We start from the raw sequence: 21,863 nt of genomic DNA on the forward strand, positions 1-21,863 counted from the left end.
TCATTGTTAGGCAGAAGTATTTATCTACTAGCGTTGTTAGTTGAGACCCACCCTCTGTTTTGAAGTAAACTGGCCTTTCCACAGGGCAAGCAGGAGAAAACTCCTGAAAAATTCTTCCTATTTAAGGACAGAGAGAACTCCATAATGTCCACTATCCAAGGGCACATATCCACTTTATCCTCCTCACACAGAGGATTAGTAAGCAGCTTCATAAAAGGGCCCTTGCCTGCAAACAAAAGCTATTAGGCACAGACCTGAAAAATTAATTTAACTTTGCCCACTATGATGCAATTTATTAAGGATTACTCTAAACTGGGGTAGTATCACCAATGAAATCATGTTTATTATGATCTAACCTCTTAAATAGACTTCTTGAGGTTTCCCACAAGTATAATGCCAAAGACATGTATGTGGGGCTAACAAAAGCTAAGATAGCAAGAATATACATTCCTGGATTTTCACAAAACAAGTCAATAGTGAAATGCTTGCTGCTCAGTAAACCCTGAAGTGGATATAAACAAAAATAAATATATATGAAAGTGAAAGCAAGTATTTTACACCGACTTTTGTGGAAAATCTACTTGGCTACAAAGAAAAAGGCCGTCTATCCTGCAAATGAAGCTGTTTAGCTTTACCTGCTGTAAAGTATAAAAGGTAAACTAAATATGAAGTGGAACTGAGCTCCACTGACATTCTCAGAGCTGCACTACAGCAAAACAGAAAAATAATGTAAACAAGGAACATACAGGAAGGTTGCTTGTCCAGAAAACCTTTTCTTTACATTAATTCTCCAAACATAACTGCACAAAAACTGTACACCAGATATTCCAGAACACGTATTTGTAATTAGCGATTTCAGGAACACACAAAGGAACAAGTAATAAAAGCATGTGGAAACACAAGTTAGCTTGCTCTTCTAGACTATTCACCTGGATTCTGTAAATAACGTCATCCTTTTTGGCTTGCATTTGGTTTGCAGGGCTTGCACTGCCACCTGACTGAGTTTCAGCTGCATTACTCCCTCCTTCTGTCCCTAGAAAGCCCACAAGGGCATGCTGTTTACAGGCTGGGATGCTTTGGCTGGAGCTGCTAGAAGAGGGCAGTCCATGCTGCACGCTGACCCCAGTCTGGCCAGTAGGTTCCATTTGGTTCACCATAGATAGGCGGGACTGGATGGATGATGGGAGGTTACGAAGGGATATCTGACTGGTGGAAGAGCGCCGGCAAGGCACAAAGCCTGTTGTGGATGTGCGAAGAGATGAATGACGGCTGCCGTAGCAGTAGGATGAATGGCTAGCTACTGAGGCACGGGCAGGGGAATGTCTGACAAGGCTCGACTGCACAGAGTGAGAGCTGTGACTGGTGCCTAAAAGTAAAAGATACAGAATCAGGAAAGTTTGATAAAGTCTCCCCCACACAATAGATTGCCAACACATAAATGTTTTAGTGCACAGATATACAAAATTGACTGGTCTAACCAAATTATCTGAAACAGATGTATTGCGGAAGATCTCTGCTGCATCTCACATAGCAGAACATTTCAATACATTCCATTCATCTTATCTCACAATTGCATATTCTGTTCAATTCACAATCCCTATCAGACAAGTAGCTTGAAAAATGCTTCAGTCTTTAACTTTTTGCATTAATGATTTCCTACTTAATATTAGCACTTCAGTTTACCATACTTAAGGCAGTAAGAGAGGTACACATGCCTGTTTCAAAATAATATGCTTGATTACACGTTCAAAGGTTGGGTCAGAAAATTCATTAGAATAAAAACTATTTTAAAACAAGTTCAAATTTAATACACGTCAAGTTAAAAACAGAGATTGCAGTTCACGAGCATTGCTGTAATTGCTTTTCCTATACTAAATATTTGCAGGTAACTCCTCAGCTGGTAGATCTAATTATGTTCCTACAACTACATACATCTGTAGTTTATTTGCGAGTAAAGGCAATGTTTGAAAGACTTTCTCAGCTTTACTGTTTGCTGCCCCCTTAACTACAGATCACTATGGACCCTTGGACAGATTCAGCTAGAATATTGTGCAAATACAAGAACTTGTTTCACTATGTAAGAAATACAACGACTCACAAAAAATGAGGAGTTCAGCATTTGCAATCAACAGAAGTGAAAAGATCCAGTCTGTAGAAACCTGTTATAAGAAGTTATTTGATCTATTTTGTCAGCACAACTACACCCCTATTTATCAGATCTGTTTGGGAACCTTGTATTGCATAAAACAGGACTGTAGTTTGAGATGAATCCAGCAGCTCTTAACACAACATAAAATCACAACACTGTAGTTTGCTTTTTCTTTTAACTTAGGCCAAAGAGCTGAAAGGCCTGATCTGGCTATAGGACCAAACTGGTATGAAGTTGTTTCTTTGTTTCAACTTTACCCAGAGTGGAGGGATGAGTTGGTGGATGAGCTGCAGGAAAGGTTGTGGGATGAGCTGCAACAGGAGGGTGCTGTACTGCTCCAGGTCCCTGCCCTGTAGTTGCATTCCCTCCTCCTTGTGACATGCTGCTCTGTGACTCATTGATAGTAGCATTGTTACTTGTGCAAGAAGCTCCACCTCCAGCATCTGAATCTTCAATATTTCCACCACTATTGCAGCCAGCTCCACAGCCTTTCCTTAGTCTGGAAACATAATATAAGTGATACATTAAGGCACACCTCCTAATCATTAGTATTCTAAGAAATGTTTCATGACATGCAAAACGATCAGCACAATCACAGCATTTCCTAAAATCATTAAAACTTAACTTTATTTTCTCAGAATATGCTTTGCAAATATAAACACTGCTTTCTAAGATATTGCAATTTTTTTCATGACAGCTATTCAATAACATTATTTATGACAAGTGCTCATAAAAATTAAGATTTTAAAAAAATTATACCACCTCTTGTTATAGATAGATGATGAGATGATTGGCTCTCACAATTAAGGGATGAATATTGGGTGTATATTAAGAGAAGCTTTATTGATGAATAGTTATGTTATTGTAGTTTGCTGTTTAGGTGTCCTCTGTTCTCCCCATAGTCCCCTCTCCCCTGCTCCTCTGTATTGCTGCCACCAGACAGCCTGGGTTGTCTAGGACAGGTAGAAAGAAGGCATGTACATATACCCCTTGCATGAGGCAGTTGGGAAGAAGAGCTGACTGACAGACTTTGGGAGGGGTCAAGGTTGGCTGATGCAACCCCCAGGGGTATAAAAGGCAAAGCATCCATCTTGAAGATGAGCCAGGCACATGACAGGCAGCCATGGAAGGCTTCCAGCACTGTTTTTCCTTATTTAGTAATTTTGTACTTTTTGTTAAGGTTGAATAAACCTTTCAAAATTTTTAAAGTGAGCAGTCATTTCTCACACTCTGAAGTACAATAAAGTGATAAAATTCCAACTCAAATACTTATAGAACATCCTGGTTATTTTGGAAAAGTTTAGTCAAACTTCGCTACTTAACACACTAGTCATATATAACTGTTACACTGCAAAATCTTTGTCTACACAGACTAGCAAGGAAACAATATTTACTGGATTTTTAATGCATTTGGTTTCTGTTACCTTCAGAATTGAGCTCTCAATTGTTTGAAGTGCACACTGAACATTCAGACAGTAGGTTAGCCACCATTTTCCAGTATACATAACCACATGGTTTTTTATCACATTGTTTACACTAACAAACTTAAAATGGACACAAAAACCATAGCACATTTCCTCCTCCCTTCAATTCCCACTTTTAATTTTCTTTTCTGTCACACTCAAGTACACTGAGCACCCCTTTCCAATTTTTTGTCCCAGGACACAGAATCGTGAAGCATAATCCTTGGATTCAAATACTGTTGTGTATCATGCTTTTGCCAGTTATTCTATCAAATTGGACAAGCTGATGGCAATAGGAGACAAATATCACAGACTGCAGTAAATGTGGCATTTTTGGCACTCTAGGTGAGGCAGCATGTTCTGTTCTGATATGCTGTAGATGTCCAAGATAAATACAACCATCGGGACAGCTACAGGACTGTTCAGACCATGGCACAAGCTCCTGGAACTACTAAGAACTGCACATTTCTGAATGCCACACAACTGCCACTGCTGCTTTTGGAGGCACAGTCATAGAGGGCCAGAAGTGCAGTAAAAGTTCTCATGGCCTATAAAACACAGCACAGCAAGCATTTGTACTGGATTACCCAGGGGTCACATGGGGCAATAATTATATTATTCCAGTTACTTGTTCTGGCACTAACATACAGCATTATGTAACATATAAGCACTTGTGAGATTTTGAACAGCAGCTAAAGCTTGTGTAACTATGGATGAGCATGCTCTAAAACATTAATACAGGCACTCTCATGCTAAAGATTTGCTAGACAGGAACCCTACCAAACAGTCCTGATTCTGTAAAGATGGTATTATAGATTGCAAAAGCCATCATACTGAAAAAGCACAGTACAGAATTTGCATTGTCTCTGACTATCAGACCTAGCATTAGATCTGAAGTTGCAGTTCCTGCATCTAGACTTTGTCTTCTTTCCTCTGAGCTCTCATTTACATAGTTGGTGCTATATTCTCAGGCTTGGAGATTATTCCTGAACCAAAGCAGTTGCCATATGTTACTGATGTGCCTAAAATAACAGTCAAGGTTTATTTATTTTAATGTGACTGAATATTATAAATTATGCTGTGTTAGGCCTGTGCAAGACTAGTTAATGGAATATGAGAGCATGAACACATACTTATGAGAACCCCTTTCCTCAGCTCACCTGTGCCATGTAGACACTATGAAGTTTCTGATGTTTCCTAAGCTGATGGCTCCCCCAAGAATGTCCTTTAGTTGTTCATGACTATCTGAATACGAAGTAGTCAAAGGTGAGACATAGATTGGGTATCCAATCGGCTGGTCACAAGAAGAGTTGATCATGTTCCTCAGAGCTTGTTTAGCATTTTGGATACTTCCTCTTTCTGGATTACGATTACGCAGGAAGACAAGCTCCTGCTGTTGTCCTGCCCACAGGCCACGTACACACTCCTTATTGACCTGCAAAAGCCAAGAAGAGAGCTGTGTCACCAAGTGAAGCAATGAGAGCATGTGGTGACTGCTGTGTTACACCAAAGCCTTCGCGAGCACATGCAGTATTGCACTGCAGAACTGCAAGCATTCACACACAGTTCTTCTACAGGCTGAACTTAGGGACACAGGCTGCAACAGTGAGGATAAAGAAATTTAAGAATGGGATGAGAAGTGAGAAGGAACTGATTTTCTGATACAATACTTACACTGTATGAGAAGAACCAGCCCTATTAATAACAAAACAGTAAAGACTTCAGTTGTGGCAGCAGTTTGGTATAGTTATTAAAATAGTTTAGTATAGTTATTAAAATACACCCCAACTTGCTGTCACATTATGAAAGGTACACAAAGCTTACCTTAATGACTCTGAAACTGAGATAGCGCTTATTGAGCATAATGATTTTATATTCATTGGTGCCATCATCCATCACGTGGCGCAGAGCAAGAAGGGATGGAGAATTGGAAAGAACTGCACTTCGCCAAGCAGGGTCCCCTTCATGTGCTATAACTAGATTTTCTTCATGAGTTGTTATAGCCTCATAAAGGACAGAAGGATCATCATACTCATCTGGAGAAGTGAAGTGATCCTGTTTCAAACAATACATGCTCATTAAGGTATGATTAACATTTCAGATGTAACTACATATAAAACTAGAACATTTCACACCTCAAACTTTTTAAAGTTATCAGTGCATTACATAAAGTTAGCCATCAAAAGTATCAAATACCTACTTTAGAACACTGTTAAAGATAACTTCTTTTACAACAGATTGGTTCTGTTTGCTTGTATTTGCTTCTTTTTCACCTTAAAACCAAAATGATTGGAAGGACCTCCACATCACAGATTCAAGTAAATTTCTAGGTGAATTTTACACTAGATTTATATCTATTTATAATGTTGGAAGAAGCTTTTTAGTTTTAGCTTCTTATTCATAAGCCTCCAAAACTGTAAAACACTCTTAAGTAAAGCACTGATTATTCACTGAGATTGTACTATATGAAAATAGCAATAATAAGAAAAACAATATGTACTATTAAAAAGTTCACATTAATACTTGATGACAAACTTCTCCTGAATCAAGGTAACTTACATTACTATCAAGACAACTTACATTACTGTCAGTCAAATTAAAACTGCAAAACACAACACAAACAAAACACAAAACCTGCAAGTTCAAGTCAGTATTGCGTAACATTCCTTTCTGGGTAAAAAAGGATTTAGCTTTGGTTAATAGCTAAATTTCCACACTGACTGAAGCCTGAGTTTGTTGATGCACTGCAAGTGAATTAAATCATCTTTCACAGATTAACAAAATAATGGTCAGAACTTTTATTTTTTCACTGATAGTATGGAGCTGTTTTTTTCTCACTCTTCCATTCTTTGACTTCAATCAAACCCATTTTGCACAGCAACCCTTTGAGAACACTTAGAGAGCTGTTGAAGTGGTACTTCTGCTGGTTTCAACAATGATTTGGCAATTATTCTGCTTTGCTGTATGTACTGCTATCACACATATTCTCCTAGATTCAGAGAGTTTGTGTTACATGAGTAAGTTAATTCAATCACTGCTAGTTTTGGGAGACTCCAAACTGCAATGAAGGCAAAAAAAGAAACCTTTATTATTAATTTTTAAAATGCAACTAAGATTTGTTTACTTATTGCTTTTCAAGCAATCTTTTCTTCCTAAATGCCAACACTTCTCCCCCCTTACAGAGTGCTGATCACTAAGTACGTTTTCTTGTACTTGCTGCGTTAATACATGCACTGGACAGAATCTGAGATCATTCCTCTTCACCCACACTTCACTACGAAGACAAACTCTAATTTCAGCTTATGGAAAAGCAGCCTTCTTATTCTCACCTGAAACCGGTGATTACAACACTTCAAAGTAAAAAGAACAAGAAAAACAACTCCCACTGGAGGAGAGGACTTTGCAGCTTTGAACGCATAACCTCTTAAACCAGCTACATAGGTGTAGGGAGGGAAGACGGAAAACACCAGAGAAGCTGTTCATAAGGGAAATCTCCAGATAGGTATGAAACAGGGCTTGACATGTTCTCTGATCTACAGTTAATGTAATTTTCAAGCTCTGAGCATAAACAGCATTCCCTTTTCCTCTGTATCACCTCCCACAAAAGCTGTAATAAATCAAAGGACAAGACAAAATAGTCCTTTATTTTCAGTAGTCAATTTCTATCAGTCCTTTTATTCTTATCCTATTTTTCCTTTCTCCCAGACACTAATTTTTGAATGAAAAAATGCACAAAAATAAAAAACTGGACACATCTTTCTGTGTAATCTCTCACTTGGTGTAGCTTCAGTGACATCCGTATTCCAGGAACCACTACTTTCCTCAATAATTCCATGTCAGCAAAGATCCATTCATCTCTAATTGAAGATATACGGAAGTCACCCTTAAATAGGGCATGCAGGCCATACAAGAAGGATTCCAGGTTACTGTTAAGGGGGAAAAAATGAAAACAACCCACATATTAACAGAAGTACAAACGTATCCACAGTTATCATCACTGCAAAGAAACTACTGAGCTGCACAGAAAGACACATAATTCTTCTCTACCAAGGTAAGCTACAGGATAAATGAGGGAAAAGATGTGTGTAAAAAAATTTGGTGCATCAGATGTCTACCTGCAATGAACAGGTAATGAACAAAACTACACATGCAACTGATTATTTACATGGACTAAAGTAAACAAATATCATGAGGAGTGTATGATTTAATTCTAAAAATTTTTAAAGGCAAAACTTTACAGGTTAACACAACAGTTAAAGGGTATCCAACTTCAGTTGTCCACACTTTATTACAAAATAAAAATGCTGTTAACTTTTCATGCTTAAAAGGCACTGTTTTCAATTACTAAGCTAACTTAAGAGTGAAGAATCAAATATGCGATGATGAATCTTGGAAATCCACATATACACGACCTTCAAGAAGCAATTACCTGGTACTTAGAGGAATTAATTAACAATTGCCCTGAAATTGAAGTAGAACAGGTTTTATAGCCAGCATCAAACTGACCAATAGCTTCCACATCCAATTATGCTTCTTTTTAAGCCATCACATTTCCTGAACCTTATAGTTGTATTTTACATTTGCTTTCTAAAATTTAGGTTGTCAATCTGCTAGAAAGTTGCCATATGACAACAGATTTGAGCTGAAGATTTTACAAAAGACAACTGCTTGCCACAGAGCCACCTAAACTGTGCTATTTACCACAATGGTCTCATCTAACACATCCACCAATACGTATCAGTTTTTTTATTTTAAGAAACTTACCTCTTTTCCCCCTTATTTCCATATAGGCTATCTAGTTGGTGCAGAAAATGGAGTTTACTTTTAGAACTCAGTTCCAAACTGGTTATAACTATTCCTTACCCATACCAGAACTCTCATCTTGAATTAGTTCAATAAAACAATACGCTTAGCTACAAGCTCTCCCTCATTTGCTCTTCTTCAGTTACACTTCACTGATTGTTCTAATGAAGACAAGTTACACAGCAAATCTGCCCAGTTTAAGGCAAGATTACATTAATTATCTATTTCTCCTAAGAAAAGATATTCATCTAAAACCTAATCTAAGAACTCAGAGGCATTTTGAGGACAGGAAACTTACAGCAACAACATTTTATTACCTAGACATATGATGTGAAGCTGTTCCCAATGCTCTCCGCCCCAGAACACACAGTCCATAACACAATGTCACTAGGGGTGAGTCTTTACTTGAATCCAGTGGCTTGTAATAACAAAAGAAAAAAATAAATTAGGTGAATAGAATAAAGAAATGGCCACTGAAAAGGAAGATTCTGCCAGAAAGAGTAGAAAGACCCAAATGCAGCATTTCTCAAGTGTATGTATGTACGTACCACAGCAGTCACTTTAAAAAAAAAAACAATTCTGATTCAAAGTCTGGGCAAGAGTTTTGTAAGTATTTAAGAATACTTGTAAAGGTGAACACACATATGTGATTATTTGAAATAAGACAAACTGTAATCTGAACAGATGCATGCTACACTCCCCATGGTGTGTATCTTGCAGGGAAACTGCTGATTAGATAAATTACAGTGTTTAGAGTAAAATATTTTCTGTGAATACAGTGGATTATCACTGGTTAGGAGTATTCAAGCTTGATTTGCCTGATTACTTCCCTGGACTACAGCTTTAGTCAAGGGGTTAGTTAGGGGAGATCTGCCCTCAGTTCAAGGCTAATAGTATATAATGCCATTAATTCAATCACTTAATTGAATTAATGGCATTCAATTAAGTGATTAAATCTGATTTTCAATACATATAGAAAATAGTTCATGTTCATTTCTTGGAGGGAAATATGTTCTTTGCTTGTTGTTTGTCCTTTGACCACAGGACACTAAGTCTTACCCCTGTTAAAACTGGTTTTAACTGATCTTTTACTTCCAAAGCAAAACTGAACCCTTAAGTCTTGGGTCTCTCATTAAGCACGTAAATTCCAATTATATTCCTGTCCCTTTAATCTCAATCAATTTCTGCTTATTCTAAAGGCAACGCTAATTTGACACAGTTATTTTGTAAACAGTAAAAAGTCAAGGCATTCCTCTACAAATATACTAATACTCCTATTTAAAAGGTGGAAGGATTGTGGAAAGAAGAAAAGGTTGAATGTAGGATGATTGTTTTCACAAGCCAACAATTCCAGTGATCTAAGGAAATGGTGTAATGTGATCACTGAGAAAGGAATGAGTCTAAGCTGGAAATAGATATCTTGGGTTTTAGGGATTTTTGTTTTGGAGTTTTTTTGTTTAAGTTAGGTATCAGTGTTCACTAATCAACCCTAAGTACAAAACATCAATTCTGCAGACATACCCTTCTGCATGAAGATAAACGTCTAACATTCAACTGGTTGGATTTGAGGTGGCAAATAAAATTCATTAATGAACTGATTAAAAAGTACACTTCTTTACAGAATCTATTAAATTCACATCTCAGAACTGGAGGATCAAAACCATTTAAATCAAAATACTTTAATTACACATACTTATTTTAAAAGTCAGCATTAAAGCCATCTGTAAGTCAAACCAACAGGAAAAAAGTGACACCATCCTAGTGAATGGCTTTCCTCACATGCTTACCTTTTCTCTTCGAGAGCAGCAATATTCTATCCAGTTCAAATATATCATACAGAAGCTCTCTCGTGAGATCCCTGCCAGACGGTGGTCATAATCCTCATCAATATTGGGGTTAAATGTTGGGTCTACATCCACATAATTGCGGTCTGTGCACAGCCGCAGTCCCTCCTGCATTGTCTCGTTAGCTAACCATTCCTCTAGCTTGGGGGATGTTGTGACATAATAGATGATTCCCTGAAACAGCAGCAGTTAAAAATATGAGTCAATACTGCAATTTAAAAAAACCCAGTCAATCTTAATGTTTCAACTTATTTGATTTTTTTGTGGAAATGAACAGAACTGATACACAGTAACATTTAAATTGCTCTCAGGTACAACAGATTTGCATAGAAAACACAATACAGGTGGCATATAGAAGTATTTTTCAAAGACTGTCAGGATTTCTGAAGCCTACATTGAAGGAATAAGGAAAAAAAGGATGGGATAGAATCCTCACTGTAATTCTTGCAGAAAACAAATACATAGAAATTTTTATTTAGTTACCATGAAGGCTTACATACAGAATTTCTAAAGAATTCTAAATTTTAAAAAAAGCTAAAACACAAAACAGTTTAAGACCGCTGTGCTAGGAGGGAACACCACTTGTGTACTTGTGTGAATAAGTATCTTGGAAATATATTAACCTGAAAATTTTCAGCTCTCAGTAAGAGAGTAGCTTTTGAAAAATCTCAATTAGTACACTGATTATCTGAAAGGATCTGAGGCTACAGTTGTCTTAAAACTGGAAGAGAGGGCTTGTTTCTTATTTAAGAATCAAAGATGGGTTTGGACAGCTTATGAAGACTAAAGCAGCTTGGCTTTCTCTAAAGAAACTAACTAACCAACTCTTTTCTTACAACAAAGCTATTGTGTTTGGGCAACAGTTTTAAACTTTTTATTCCAGCTTCAGCTAGGAGGTGTCCTCTCTCTGCTCTAGAGTACACTGTAATTGCTCTGCTCATGTGCCAGACTACTGAGTCACCATTAGTACCACAAACTGTCCTCCTTTGCAGAAGGTGTTCATACAGCTGGAATTACCAGCTCACCCTATGATCCTCATGTGACAGACATTATGGGTTCAAGACATTGAGCAGTTCCCAGGTGTAGCCCAGCCGGCCTCCCCCCACGGGCTGCACTGAGCCGAACCACACCTTCACATAGTAAGTGGTGAGAATTTTCCGGAGATCAAAGACTTGAAGCATGGAAGCTGCACTGTTGTCAGTGATGCTGTAACCCTCCAGAACATACTTTGTTACAAGCACTTCCCAAGCCAGCCAACGCTGCCCAAAGGCAGCATTAAAGGAAAGCATGTGAGGAAGATGGCCTGGTTCACAGCAACAAAAACCTTCATCTTCCTCTACACCTTCAGTGATGGCCTCTACTTCTCGTTGCTGACAGTAAGTTCCTTAGGAGAAAACAGAGGAAAGAAGACAGAGTTTAATGCTTTATATGACTGCTTTAATGTGAACTTGTGTTTGGAAGACTTTAAAATTCAACCTATTTCCAATTAAATTCTTTTAACACTAACTGAACTATCCACCAATAAACACAAAAGATTTAGGTTAATTTATCACTCTAGGATTCCACTTTAGTTAGGTTTCACTAAGAAGTATCCATGTTACACTAAAATGGAAAGAGGGATTTAGCATCAAGTTACAGGAACATCAAGAAGCCCAGTAGCCCATTTTCAAAGCGATTAATTAACAGGATACAACTGAAAATAACTTCAGTTTCCAAAGCAGAATCCTAAGGACATCTAAGATACTCACCTCTGAACTCAAGCCCCCTCAGCTGGAAAGTGACCAAGCCATTTCCTATCTCTATAAGGTGTACTAGTGCATTGAGGTAGTCAGAGGCTAGGATGAAGCAGTCCCCAGTACTGTAGTTTCCCCAGCGACCCAGCAACAAGTCTCCACATAAGCTGTGCTGAAGGGAACGGGTTAAATGCTCATAGAAGATAGAATTCAGGTTGTTATCATCTGAACCTGCAGGAAGATTGAATTTAGGTTATCTGAAACTGCAGAAAAACATCAAGCTTGAATGTCGATTATTACTTCACATTGAATTTTATCTTTTTCTTAACCACAAAGCTGTTTCAAGGTCATGATTTATCCCCCACTTCCCCTTTTTTATGGGACAAATACTCCAAATGAATGCCAAGTAACATTTGTATTTTGAACCAAATATCTTCTTAGTCACTCCTCCATTTTCCAAATTATTCCTTCAGTTCCATTCATGCACCTCCCATCAACCTATTCAATATCATAAAAGGCAAAAGCAAATGAGCACAGACATCTCAGTGATGTCTGTTGTACTCATCTCATTACCATGACATGGAGACATCCTCAAATAATAGTTGGTACTTTTTAAATCACTCAAGAATAAAAAGCAAAACAGTTTAATACCTACTACAATTACAAGCAAAAAGGTAAAGCAGGAACACAAACCTAAGAGTAAAATAAAAACTTATGGCAGACCCTAAAGAATAAAGCAAGAGAGATGACAGAAGAAAAACTAACAGACAGTGTGACAGACGTTGGGCATGGTTGGACAAGATCAGAGGGCAAAGTGATCACGAATCCTATAAAAACCCAACAAAAGCCATTTACATTAAAAAAAAGCCACCATAAGAAAATTCACCCCTAAGAATAAAAAAAACCAAACCACCCATCCATTTCCCAAGTGGCCCCCTCCCCCTCAAATAAACCAACACCCAAAATCTCCAAACCAGCTACCAAAATTTATACCTGGATTCCGATCCAGCTGTGAAGCCAATCTAGTATTTGAATGATCCACACGTTTTGTGCTGAAAAGAATAAAACATACTTAATAGAAAATATATTACTGCAAGAATGTCTAAGAAAAGATGCTACTAATATAGTGTTCAATATTCCCAATGAAATAGTTTCAAACAGTTATTTTAAAATAATTTAAAATGCATATTTTCTGCTCTTCTCATATGTAAAAGTATTTTTTGTGTATGATAGCATTATATTGCCTAATAAACTTTGTCCACAGTAAAAATCCATACAATAATCTTGCACTTTAAGTGAAAGTGCATATATTTTCCTAGGTATCAAAGTTTTACATGTGAGAAAAAGTTAAGACCAATTAAATCAGCTCAGCTAAAGTTAAGTAGACTTTAGTGAAATATTAATTTTTAGATAGTTCTTTCATTATGTGAAATTACTATAACTTTAATCTAAGATTTGGAACATTTCATTTAAACTGTTGTAATGTTAGAAGGAAAATAAGAAATACCAGAAATATCCACTCAACTTGCCCTGCATTGTTTATATAATATTTTACTGGTCTGATACACTATCACCAATAGGGAGCTTAAGAGAAATAAACCAAAAAGAAACATATTCTGACCTGAAGATTCTTTTACTACTGATCCCACCTTGAACAAAAAAATACTTTGAAAGATTTCTGTATTAAGTTGAGCCAGTTTTGCTGTGAGCAGAACAATAACGAATACAGGTAAAATACACCTATGAACTGGTCCCCAAAACTTTGTTATACATAAACTTACTTTTTGATTAAAATTGCCCTTCACAATACCTTAAATTCCATGTTTAAAAACGCCAGGATGGCATAGCACTAAGTAGAAATTACTTAAGCACTGAAGCAAATGATCCTAGTGTAAAGAACAGCTGCTATAGTATTTCAGAAACAAGTTCAGTGAAACTTGCAGTGTTTTATACCGGTTTTCTCTGACAGAAAAAAGTCAGTAGAAATTCACAAGTCAAAAAAGAAACAAACACCCCAAACCAACACTTCAGACATGTCTTGTCTATTAAAAGACAAATTATTTAAAACTTTATTATTTCACCTACTTGTAGTCTCTTTCCCAGAATTTGACAGGCCTGGCATATGAAGTGATGAATATTGCACTTCCCAGAAAAGGATTCAGTGGAGTAGAGAAGAAAGCTGACACAATTGCTTGGACAAACAACATGGCAGAATCTGTAGGATAATAGAATTAAGGAAAGCAAAGCAACAACTACTTTTTTTTTAGCTTCTGTGATTGTGTTCAATACAGACAATAACACCAATGAAGAGCAAAACAAGACCTCTATGACTTTCTATGCAAAGATGTTTGTAGGATTTTCAGCAATAAGGGGATTCTTTTTGTTTTTGTTTTAAAGGGATTGTTTTTGTTTTTAAATAGATGGAAATCTGGCACTAGACATGACAGTCATTCCCAAAAATTCAGTTGAAAATACTAACACAACACTCCATTCAAACCAGCCTACAGAAGTTTAAAATACAAAACTCAAGTCCAAAACCATAATGAATGACTCCTGTAAAAGGAATGATTATCAAAAATAAAATCATATGATTTTCATAATTACTTCTGGTCCATGTTTCTTTTACATCAGGATGCCATTCCTACCATTACAATATCATTCACAGCATTGTAACAAGGTAGAAAATGTGCACAGCTTCCTTCTAAATACTCACTAGACAAACCTGCTCCTTCAGCAGTTTTATCCCATAACACAGAATCCATTATAATGCTGTACTCAGAAGTTATAAACACACAACTTCAGAAGAAGGTTTGCATTTTCAAAGGATACGTGGCACAGCAAAGGGCTGGGCAAAAGCATGGAAGGCAGACCCCCATGTGATCTGCCAGGGAGCAATGTAGGTATATACAAATCTCAATTTATAAAAGAGTTCCCAAAGCTACAGGGGAAAAAAGAGAAGAACAATTCAGTATTTTCATTAAAAATCAACATGTCTTGCATCCTGAGGAAATTACTGGTCATCTTAGAGTTCTTACTGATCTACCAGAAGCTTTGAGACTTTGAAAAAGGATGTATTTATAAAAGCAAGTAACGTAAGATGCACTTGATTGTTCTATGTACAAACTCAGGAGATGTTTAGAAAGTTACATATTGTTTCTCAAGCCAACAAAAATGCTTTGGGAAAGAGAAGCCTTAGCTGCCTTACAGTATATCTACTACAGTACAAAAGACTAAGAATCTGCAAGATTACCTATCAGATAGGACTATCCATCTGTTTCCCCTTTGGATGAACTGAAACACCTAAAAATAGAGTTAAAAGTTACCTTGCTGAAGAGTATGGACATGAAGAAGAGATCTAGCAGCATGGTCTCAGTAAAACTTTTGTAATCAAAAGTAAAGAAGAGCACTGTGAAAATAACAGTGACATACTGGCACGTTGGGCTACTGAATGATGAACGCAGTAACTTCAAGCCAGCTATTGTGATCATTAAAGCACCCAACCTGTGTAAGGAAGTCAACAAAACAATTATTACCTGTTATCTCAAAGGGGTTTAAAGACCACTTAAGTTGTGCTGTCATGCAATAACAATCTCTTCAAACTTTGATTTGGGTTTGCTTTTGGAATTGTGGGCAGGGGGTGTTAATGATTTGTTGTTTTTTTAAAGACAACTTCTGATTTTTTGTTTTTTAAAAAAGGTTACTATTTAAATCTTCTCATCAGTACTCTCAAGCCAACCAATGTTCAAGATTATTTCTAAGCATGCCAGTAAAAAAGAAAAAAAAATTAAAAATTACGAGATGAAATATCTTTGTAGTCTGAAGAGAAACCTGGTATTTAATTTAGGTAATGAATACTAAAATAAAAAAATGCTAGATTAATCATCAAGAGGATGTTAATGAACACTGGATTATCATTTCCTGCATGACTACTGCTCTAATTTCTATTGAGGGTACAGCAGTTTTTTTCAGACATAGCAACTGACATAGCAAAGGGTTATTAAAAAAAGAATTAAAAGTAACATAATGGCAACATTCCTCCCAAAGGTCTCATAGTGACTGTGATAATGAACCCAAAGCAAGAATTTATTAGATGCAGGGATTAAAATTAAGAAAGCCAAAAAAGCCACAGACCACCCCACAAAATTAACTGAACAACACGCCCCCTAAAATATTTTCTGTTTAGTTTCAATACTTATACTCTTTCATTCTAAATGAATAGAACTTCAAATCCAATGAAGACACCTGGCTACTGTTTCTTGGAGGCAAAAAATGCAGTGCCTATTACTGAGCTATCATTTGCTGAGACAATCAGATACACTGCTCAAGGGATTATAACTACGACTCAATTTAAGAAGCAGTGTGCAATTCCATCTGGATATGGATTATACTTAGGGGCTAGGAAGCCTGGGGAATTCCTTGGTGAGAAAATAAAGGGGCAGAGAGGCAGCACACTGGCACACCAACTCAGGGAACAAGTCTGAAATTTACACCTGATAAAATACCAGAACATATCAACACTATCTTGAACTTGCCATCTGGATAATCATATTATGGACTCCGTAGCTCAACAAGCAAACATCACACCACTAGGTAATTCCACAACATTCAATCTTCACAGTATTATGCTGCAAGTTGAATGATTTATCTTTGCTGGATTGTCCAGTTTTACAGTGTAATACTCCAATGAGTTTAAGGCAGCTTTATACAGGCTTTCAAATAAAGAAAAACTTTATTTATTCCTTGCCTTACTCTTAAGACAATAGCATTAGGTGTTCTGTCTTCCCATTGACGCCAGAAGTCGCCGTCTAATTTCCCACCACAGCACACATACTCAAGATTACTTAATAGCCTTTTCTACTTACTCAGTATCCAGTTTCTTTGGACTAGCAATATTCTTAGCGCTGCTACTTAGCTCATTGAGGACTATCAGTGGATAGATAACATTCTTCTCTACAAAAAGGAGCCAAATGTGAAGTTTCTCAAACCACATGACATGTGCAGCATCTGTCAAGATACATTAAAAAGAAGCAATCAGATGGCACTGTGAAATCAAAAATCTCTGGTTACAAAATAAAGACACTTCACCCAATTAACTTGTTTTCTCACAATGGACTTTGGTAGTTTTATTAAAGCAAAATAAAGAGAAGTTCCTGTCAGTAGCCCCAGTAGAGTTTTTGCAGTGTTCACACAACAACAGAACAGTTGGTAAGCTACTTGCTTACTGTACACAGAAGGAAACAAACTGGGGTCCACCTCTTCAATAATTTCAACATTGCTATTGATGAAGCTGTTTGAAATGATGCATTTTAATCTCACACAAAAGGATGATTTTCAACTCTAATCTGAAGGACTCCTGGTTTACAACTCTACAATACAGAAGAGCCTATGTAACTTGCCAACACAAATGTGTCATTTGAGCAACTTCTTTTAAACTTCTACAAGAATTGTAAGGTATGTTTCAAATTACTGCAAATTACAATAGATTTTTTTCTACAATATAGGCTAGAAGATTTAATGTCAGAAGTTGATGCATACATAAAGGACACTAACTGTAGCTTTTCTAGTTTTAGAGATTAAAGACTTAAGGCACACAGTTGCACTTTTCACTTCTTCCAGATAAAGTCTGACATTATACTACAACTGCTATTCATATTTTTCCATCTTTACATGCAGTCACTGGGGGAAAAAAAATCCCACAAGTTAGACATCAACAAAAAGACCACACTGAATGGCTGCTACAAAGGTACCAAGTTTGCAAATCAATTCTGATAATTCTTTGCTCCTGAAAGCAGCAGAATGCTCTCTTGTTTTGACAACTATTTGAAAAGAAAAACCAAAATAGTTTTAGTAGTTTCCAAGGCAATTTAAACAGGAATTTCTTAAGTCTGCTGTTAACAATAAAAACATTCCAGCAGTGAAGCTGGAATCTACCACACAATCTACCACAACATTTATCCATTCGGGAAAAATTATAAGCAGTGTAACTTCATCTTTTCTGCATCTCTGGGGAAAGATTCCATGAAAACATAGGCTTTAGCACAGGCTGCAAGCACATATCTGTGCAGCTCAAGTTGTATGACAGGTCCCTTGGTGTCTTCATCCATCAGAGGACCACTGGCACTATTTTCTGTTGTTAAACATGTCAACAATACTATCAAAACCCAAATCAGTGCCACTATGAAGTCTCCACCACCATTCACCACATCTAATCCTCTAAAACATCTGAAAACTTGCTACACTGAGCAAATACAGAATGGAACACACTTGATCTTTATGAAAAATTCTTGAGGCAATCATAAGCACAAACTTTGCCACTTAAGATTTTCAAGACTATGTTTTAATGGAACTGTTCTGAGACAAGGTTAACACTCATATAATCATCATAATCAGTTAAGAGATATATAAAATGTCATGGAATCAAAGCATGAGGAACTGAGAAACAAATACATTTATAGACCAGATGCAATGAAATTCCAGTGGTGAGAATAGTAAAGATAATAAGTTTATCAATAGGTAACAGAAGTTGGTCAGCAGCTACAGCAAGTTCAAGAAAGTGTTACAAACTATACTTACTCCGGACTTCAAACTGATGGTATTCCTTGGTTTTCAGCAGCGGGTGAGAAAAGCAATGCCAAGGAAGCTGCTTTCGGAGTTGAGGCAGAACATAATGGGTCACAAAGCCCACCGTACCCACCAATGCATAGAGAACATAACTTAAAATAGGCTAAAAAGAAGAATTGAAAAAAATTAAGATTTGTGTTTTATAAACAAAACAAAATACAACTTTGCTAGTGTATTTTCCAGCATATAGGCAGGTGCTCCTGCAACACTGATGTATCTCTCCATGAGAAACTGTACTACCAATTTTAATATAAAACAAGAAACCCTGTGAGAAAAAAACCCTTTGTATCTAATAAATTTTCTCTAAGCTGAAACGTACTTTCAATTAAAAACAGTACACCAGTCTTCTTTTAGAGTCCATTGCTTCTGACCCATATGCATTTCATTTTATAAAGGTATTATTCTCTAAAGGCCAAACCTAATTTACATTTCCATCTGCTAGATAAAAGGAGGTATAAGCAAATCATTAGTTTCACATTCACTTGAGAAGCTAAGAAGCCTCACAAGACCAATTCCTTCCACAGAAGTCACAAAAATACTGTAAAATTTACAATGGATGATGGTTGGATTTTACAATAATGCTTTCTACACATTAAAATCTTCTCTAAATTTCTACGTAAGTTTAGATAACTGCAAAACTGGGATTGCATTATCTTGTCATAAACTCTGAATTCCGTGAAGCCCAATCCTATTGAAATATACTACTGGTGAAGAGCATACAGTCAAGTCTCTCAAACATGAGGGAAAGCAACATTCAGGTGGAGCGCTGAAATCCAGCCATACAAAAATAGAAGGGATATTTTCCTCAGAATATGCAGGTACATATGCTTAAGTAATGCACTTCACCATGAAGACATGAAATTACCTAAATGCATATGCTTTCTAAAATTAGTTTCTTACTTTAAGCAGCATGTATTCTAAAATACATGCCATAAATTTTCATTTGCCTTACATAAGGCTGTTCATAAGCTAGTCAATGGTTCCATAATAGGAATACCAAAATAAGAAACTCAGTAACTGCAGCTCTTGAGGGAAATGCTTTACTCAAATTCAAGCACAGGATCTAGTCCCATGACATTATCATCAAGAGCCACACATACACATTAAAAGCATCCAAAGCACTAGCTACATTGACAAATCAAGAACTTGAAACTCAAATGATATTTAAAGTCCTGTAAATAACCATTCCAGTAAAGTGTACTGCCCTATACTATAGTCTACAAAGAGCCATTCCAGCATGGAACTGCTGAGTCAAGGTTCAGCCCCTCAAACTTTAAGCACTAAACATTTTTAACATTTTAAGTTTCACTTTTTCTTATTTCAAAACAATTCTGACACTATCTGAGATCGATGACTCAAAAGAGAGTCTTTTGTATCAGAGGCTATACTGAAAGTCTAAAACATAAGAAGAAACCAGGAAAGAGTTAAGATGATCTTTTGAGCACATAAAAGTGAAGACCTTCAGTCAGTCATGTACTTATCATGCTATATGTTTAAATACCATCTAAAATTAGCCAGAAGACTCAGTGAACTACTAGAATACATTTTATATCACACCAGAGTATTTGTATACAGAAGGCAAATTGAAGATGCCAGGTAACATCTTACCTGTAAAACTGTAAATACTGTACTGACATGAATTGCAAAATAGAGGACACCAATGACTATACACACTATCAGGTCAGACTGCAATCGTTCACTCTGTGGAGTCAAAATAAAATAATTTTAGAAAATACCAGCTTTGATTGGTCTCTTAGAATCATTAACTACTTCCAGTGAAGTTATTTGAAATTTCACAAGACAAACCTTACAGCTAAGAGCATCAGTTCAGCTAAGTGAAAGACTCATAGTGGGGCACGACAAATCAATATATCAAATATATTCTCTACTCCTGGACTGTGACATGGTGTTAGGATGCCCTGATGAAAGCACTTGAAGGGACAATCAAATTTCCCCTTTATGATCTAAGAAGTGTTTAAACTACAGGGCAATTAAGAGCCCTTGAAGAGTGCTGCCAAGGCACAGGTACCAACTAGGTGAAAAAACCAGGCTGTTTAACCCTTTTCTGCCTTCTTTGCAGAAGGGTACAGGATAGCTCTGGAATAATACCGAGGAACGAGTCTCAGTTTTCCATTACTCCCAAACAATGAAAAAAAGCCATTGCTAACGGGCAAGCCCCGCCTCAAGACTAGTAATGCCACACTCAGCCACAAGGGGGCAATGCGTACTCAGGGCCGCTGTAACTCGAAGCCGCAAGTGTAGACTCGTTCCCGCTCTGTAAAAACAGCATCAGTATTTACAGCCCAGAAAATCATTAAAGGATTACCTACTCCAAAATTGGCCAAATAATTACACACAGCAATTATTACTGAAAAGCCTTAACTTGTTGGGTTACAACTTACTTTTTTTTAAATCAGTTGTCCTGATTTTAAAAACCACTGTAAGAAAGACTATCAAAACCCTCAGCTCCTCTGCCCCCTTGGAGACTAACACCACAGTTTGAGAGCTGAAGAGCAGCTTGCATCTCCTATGGAACTCTTTCCTGCTAAATGTTAAAAGAATTACAGTTTCTCTGCTCTAAATATTTATTTGCAGTTTCCACACACTACACCTCACACCTTGTAATTGCTGTATTATGAAAAACCTAGCTATAGAGTTCAGCCTAAAGCTGAACCCTACACAAAGCTAAATGAATATTCAACCTTCTTTTGTACAAGTTAAATACACTAAGCCTCTTAAATCTCTTACTTATTGCTACATTGTGTCAAAAAGAATGATGTTTAAATATTACTACTTCCATAAATATTGAGTAAATATGTACTAAAAATTCAAAGTGGTGTTTAAATAAATGGAAAGGTTATATCTGCTTCCAAAGAAAGCAAACAACAAAACAACTTAGACCTCCCAAACAAACCACAAAAAGCCACAAAATACTTTCCATAACTTTTAATTTCCACTTGTGGAACAGCAAAGAGCACAAAGCTCTTCCTCACAATTATTAGAAACACTGAGTTAATATAGCTCTGCCACCTTTAACTCTTCCCCACTAACTTCTACACAAAAGCAATCTATTATTATCCATTAGATAAAAGATACTCAGTGATATTTCACTGAATCCACACCAGGGAATTCGCACTCTCTCTACTTTTAAATAACTTTAAATTGCAATACCAGCATTATACTCCTAGGTGTAACACATGAGTTCAGCTGCAGATTGAAAGGAAATGCTGTGATATCCATTCTAACTAGA

General features: G+C 36.8%; 1 protein-coding gene across 8 annotated transcripts in view; it reads right to left on the bottom strand.

The window, feature by feature from the left end:
- Nucleotides 1-21,863, bottom strand: part of PCNX1 (pecanex 1) — an 87,187-nt gene that overhangs the window by 8,924 nt on the left and 56,400 nt on the right. For all 8 annotated transcript variants that reach the window (XM_030274417.4, XM_030274415.4, XM_030274414.4 and 5 more), the window contains 16 exons: nt 20,222-20,314; nt 18,566-18,716; nt 16,855-16,996; nt 15,316-15,493; nt 14,822-14,930; nt 14,078-14,207; nt 12,986-13,044; nt 12,008-12,223; nt 11,390-11,643; nt 10,203-10,433; nt 8,733-8,833; nt 7,388-7,538; nt 5,437-5,667; nt 4,773-5,047; nt 2,407-2,648; nt 930-1,366 (listed from right to left, as the gene is read on the bottom strand). In XM_030274417.4, coding sequence (XP_030130277.1) covers nt 930-1,366; nt 2,407-2,648; nt 4,773-5,047; nt 5,437-5,667; nt 7,388-7,538; nt 8,733-8,833; nt 10,203-10,433; nt 11,390-11,643; nt 12,008-12,223; nt 12,986-13,044; nt 14,078-14,207; nt 14,822-14,930; nt 15,316-15,493; nt 16,855-16,996; nt 18,566-18,716; nt 20,222-20,314 — 3,000 coding nt within the window. The remainder of the gene's footprint in view (nt 1-929; nt 1,367-2,406; nt 2,649-4,772; nt 5,048-5,436; nt 5,668-7,387; nt 7,539-8,732; nt 8,834-10,202; nt 10,434-11,389; nt 11,644-12,007; nt 12,224-12,985; nt 13,045-14,077; nt 14,208-14,821; nt 14,931-15,315; nt 15,494-16,854; nt 16,997-18,565; nt 18,717-20,221; nt 20,315-21,863) is intronic.

Source organism: Taeniopygia guttata, chromosome 5 (genome assembly GCF_048771995.1).
Source record: "Taeniopygia guttata chromosome 5, bTaeGut7.mat, whole genome shotgun sequence".
NCBI classification, from domain to species: domain Eukaryota; kingdom Metazoa; phylum Chordata; class Aves; order Passeriformes; family Estrildidae; genus Taeniopygia; species Taeniopygia guttata.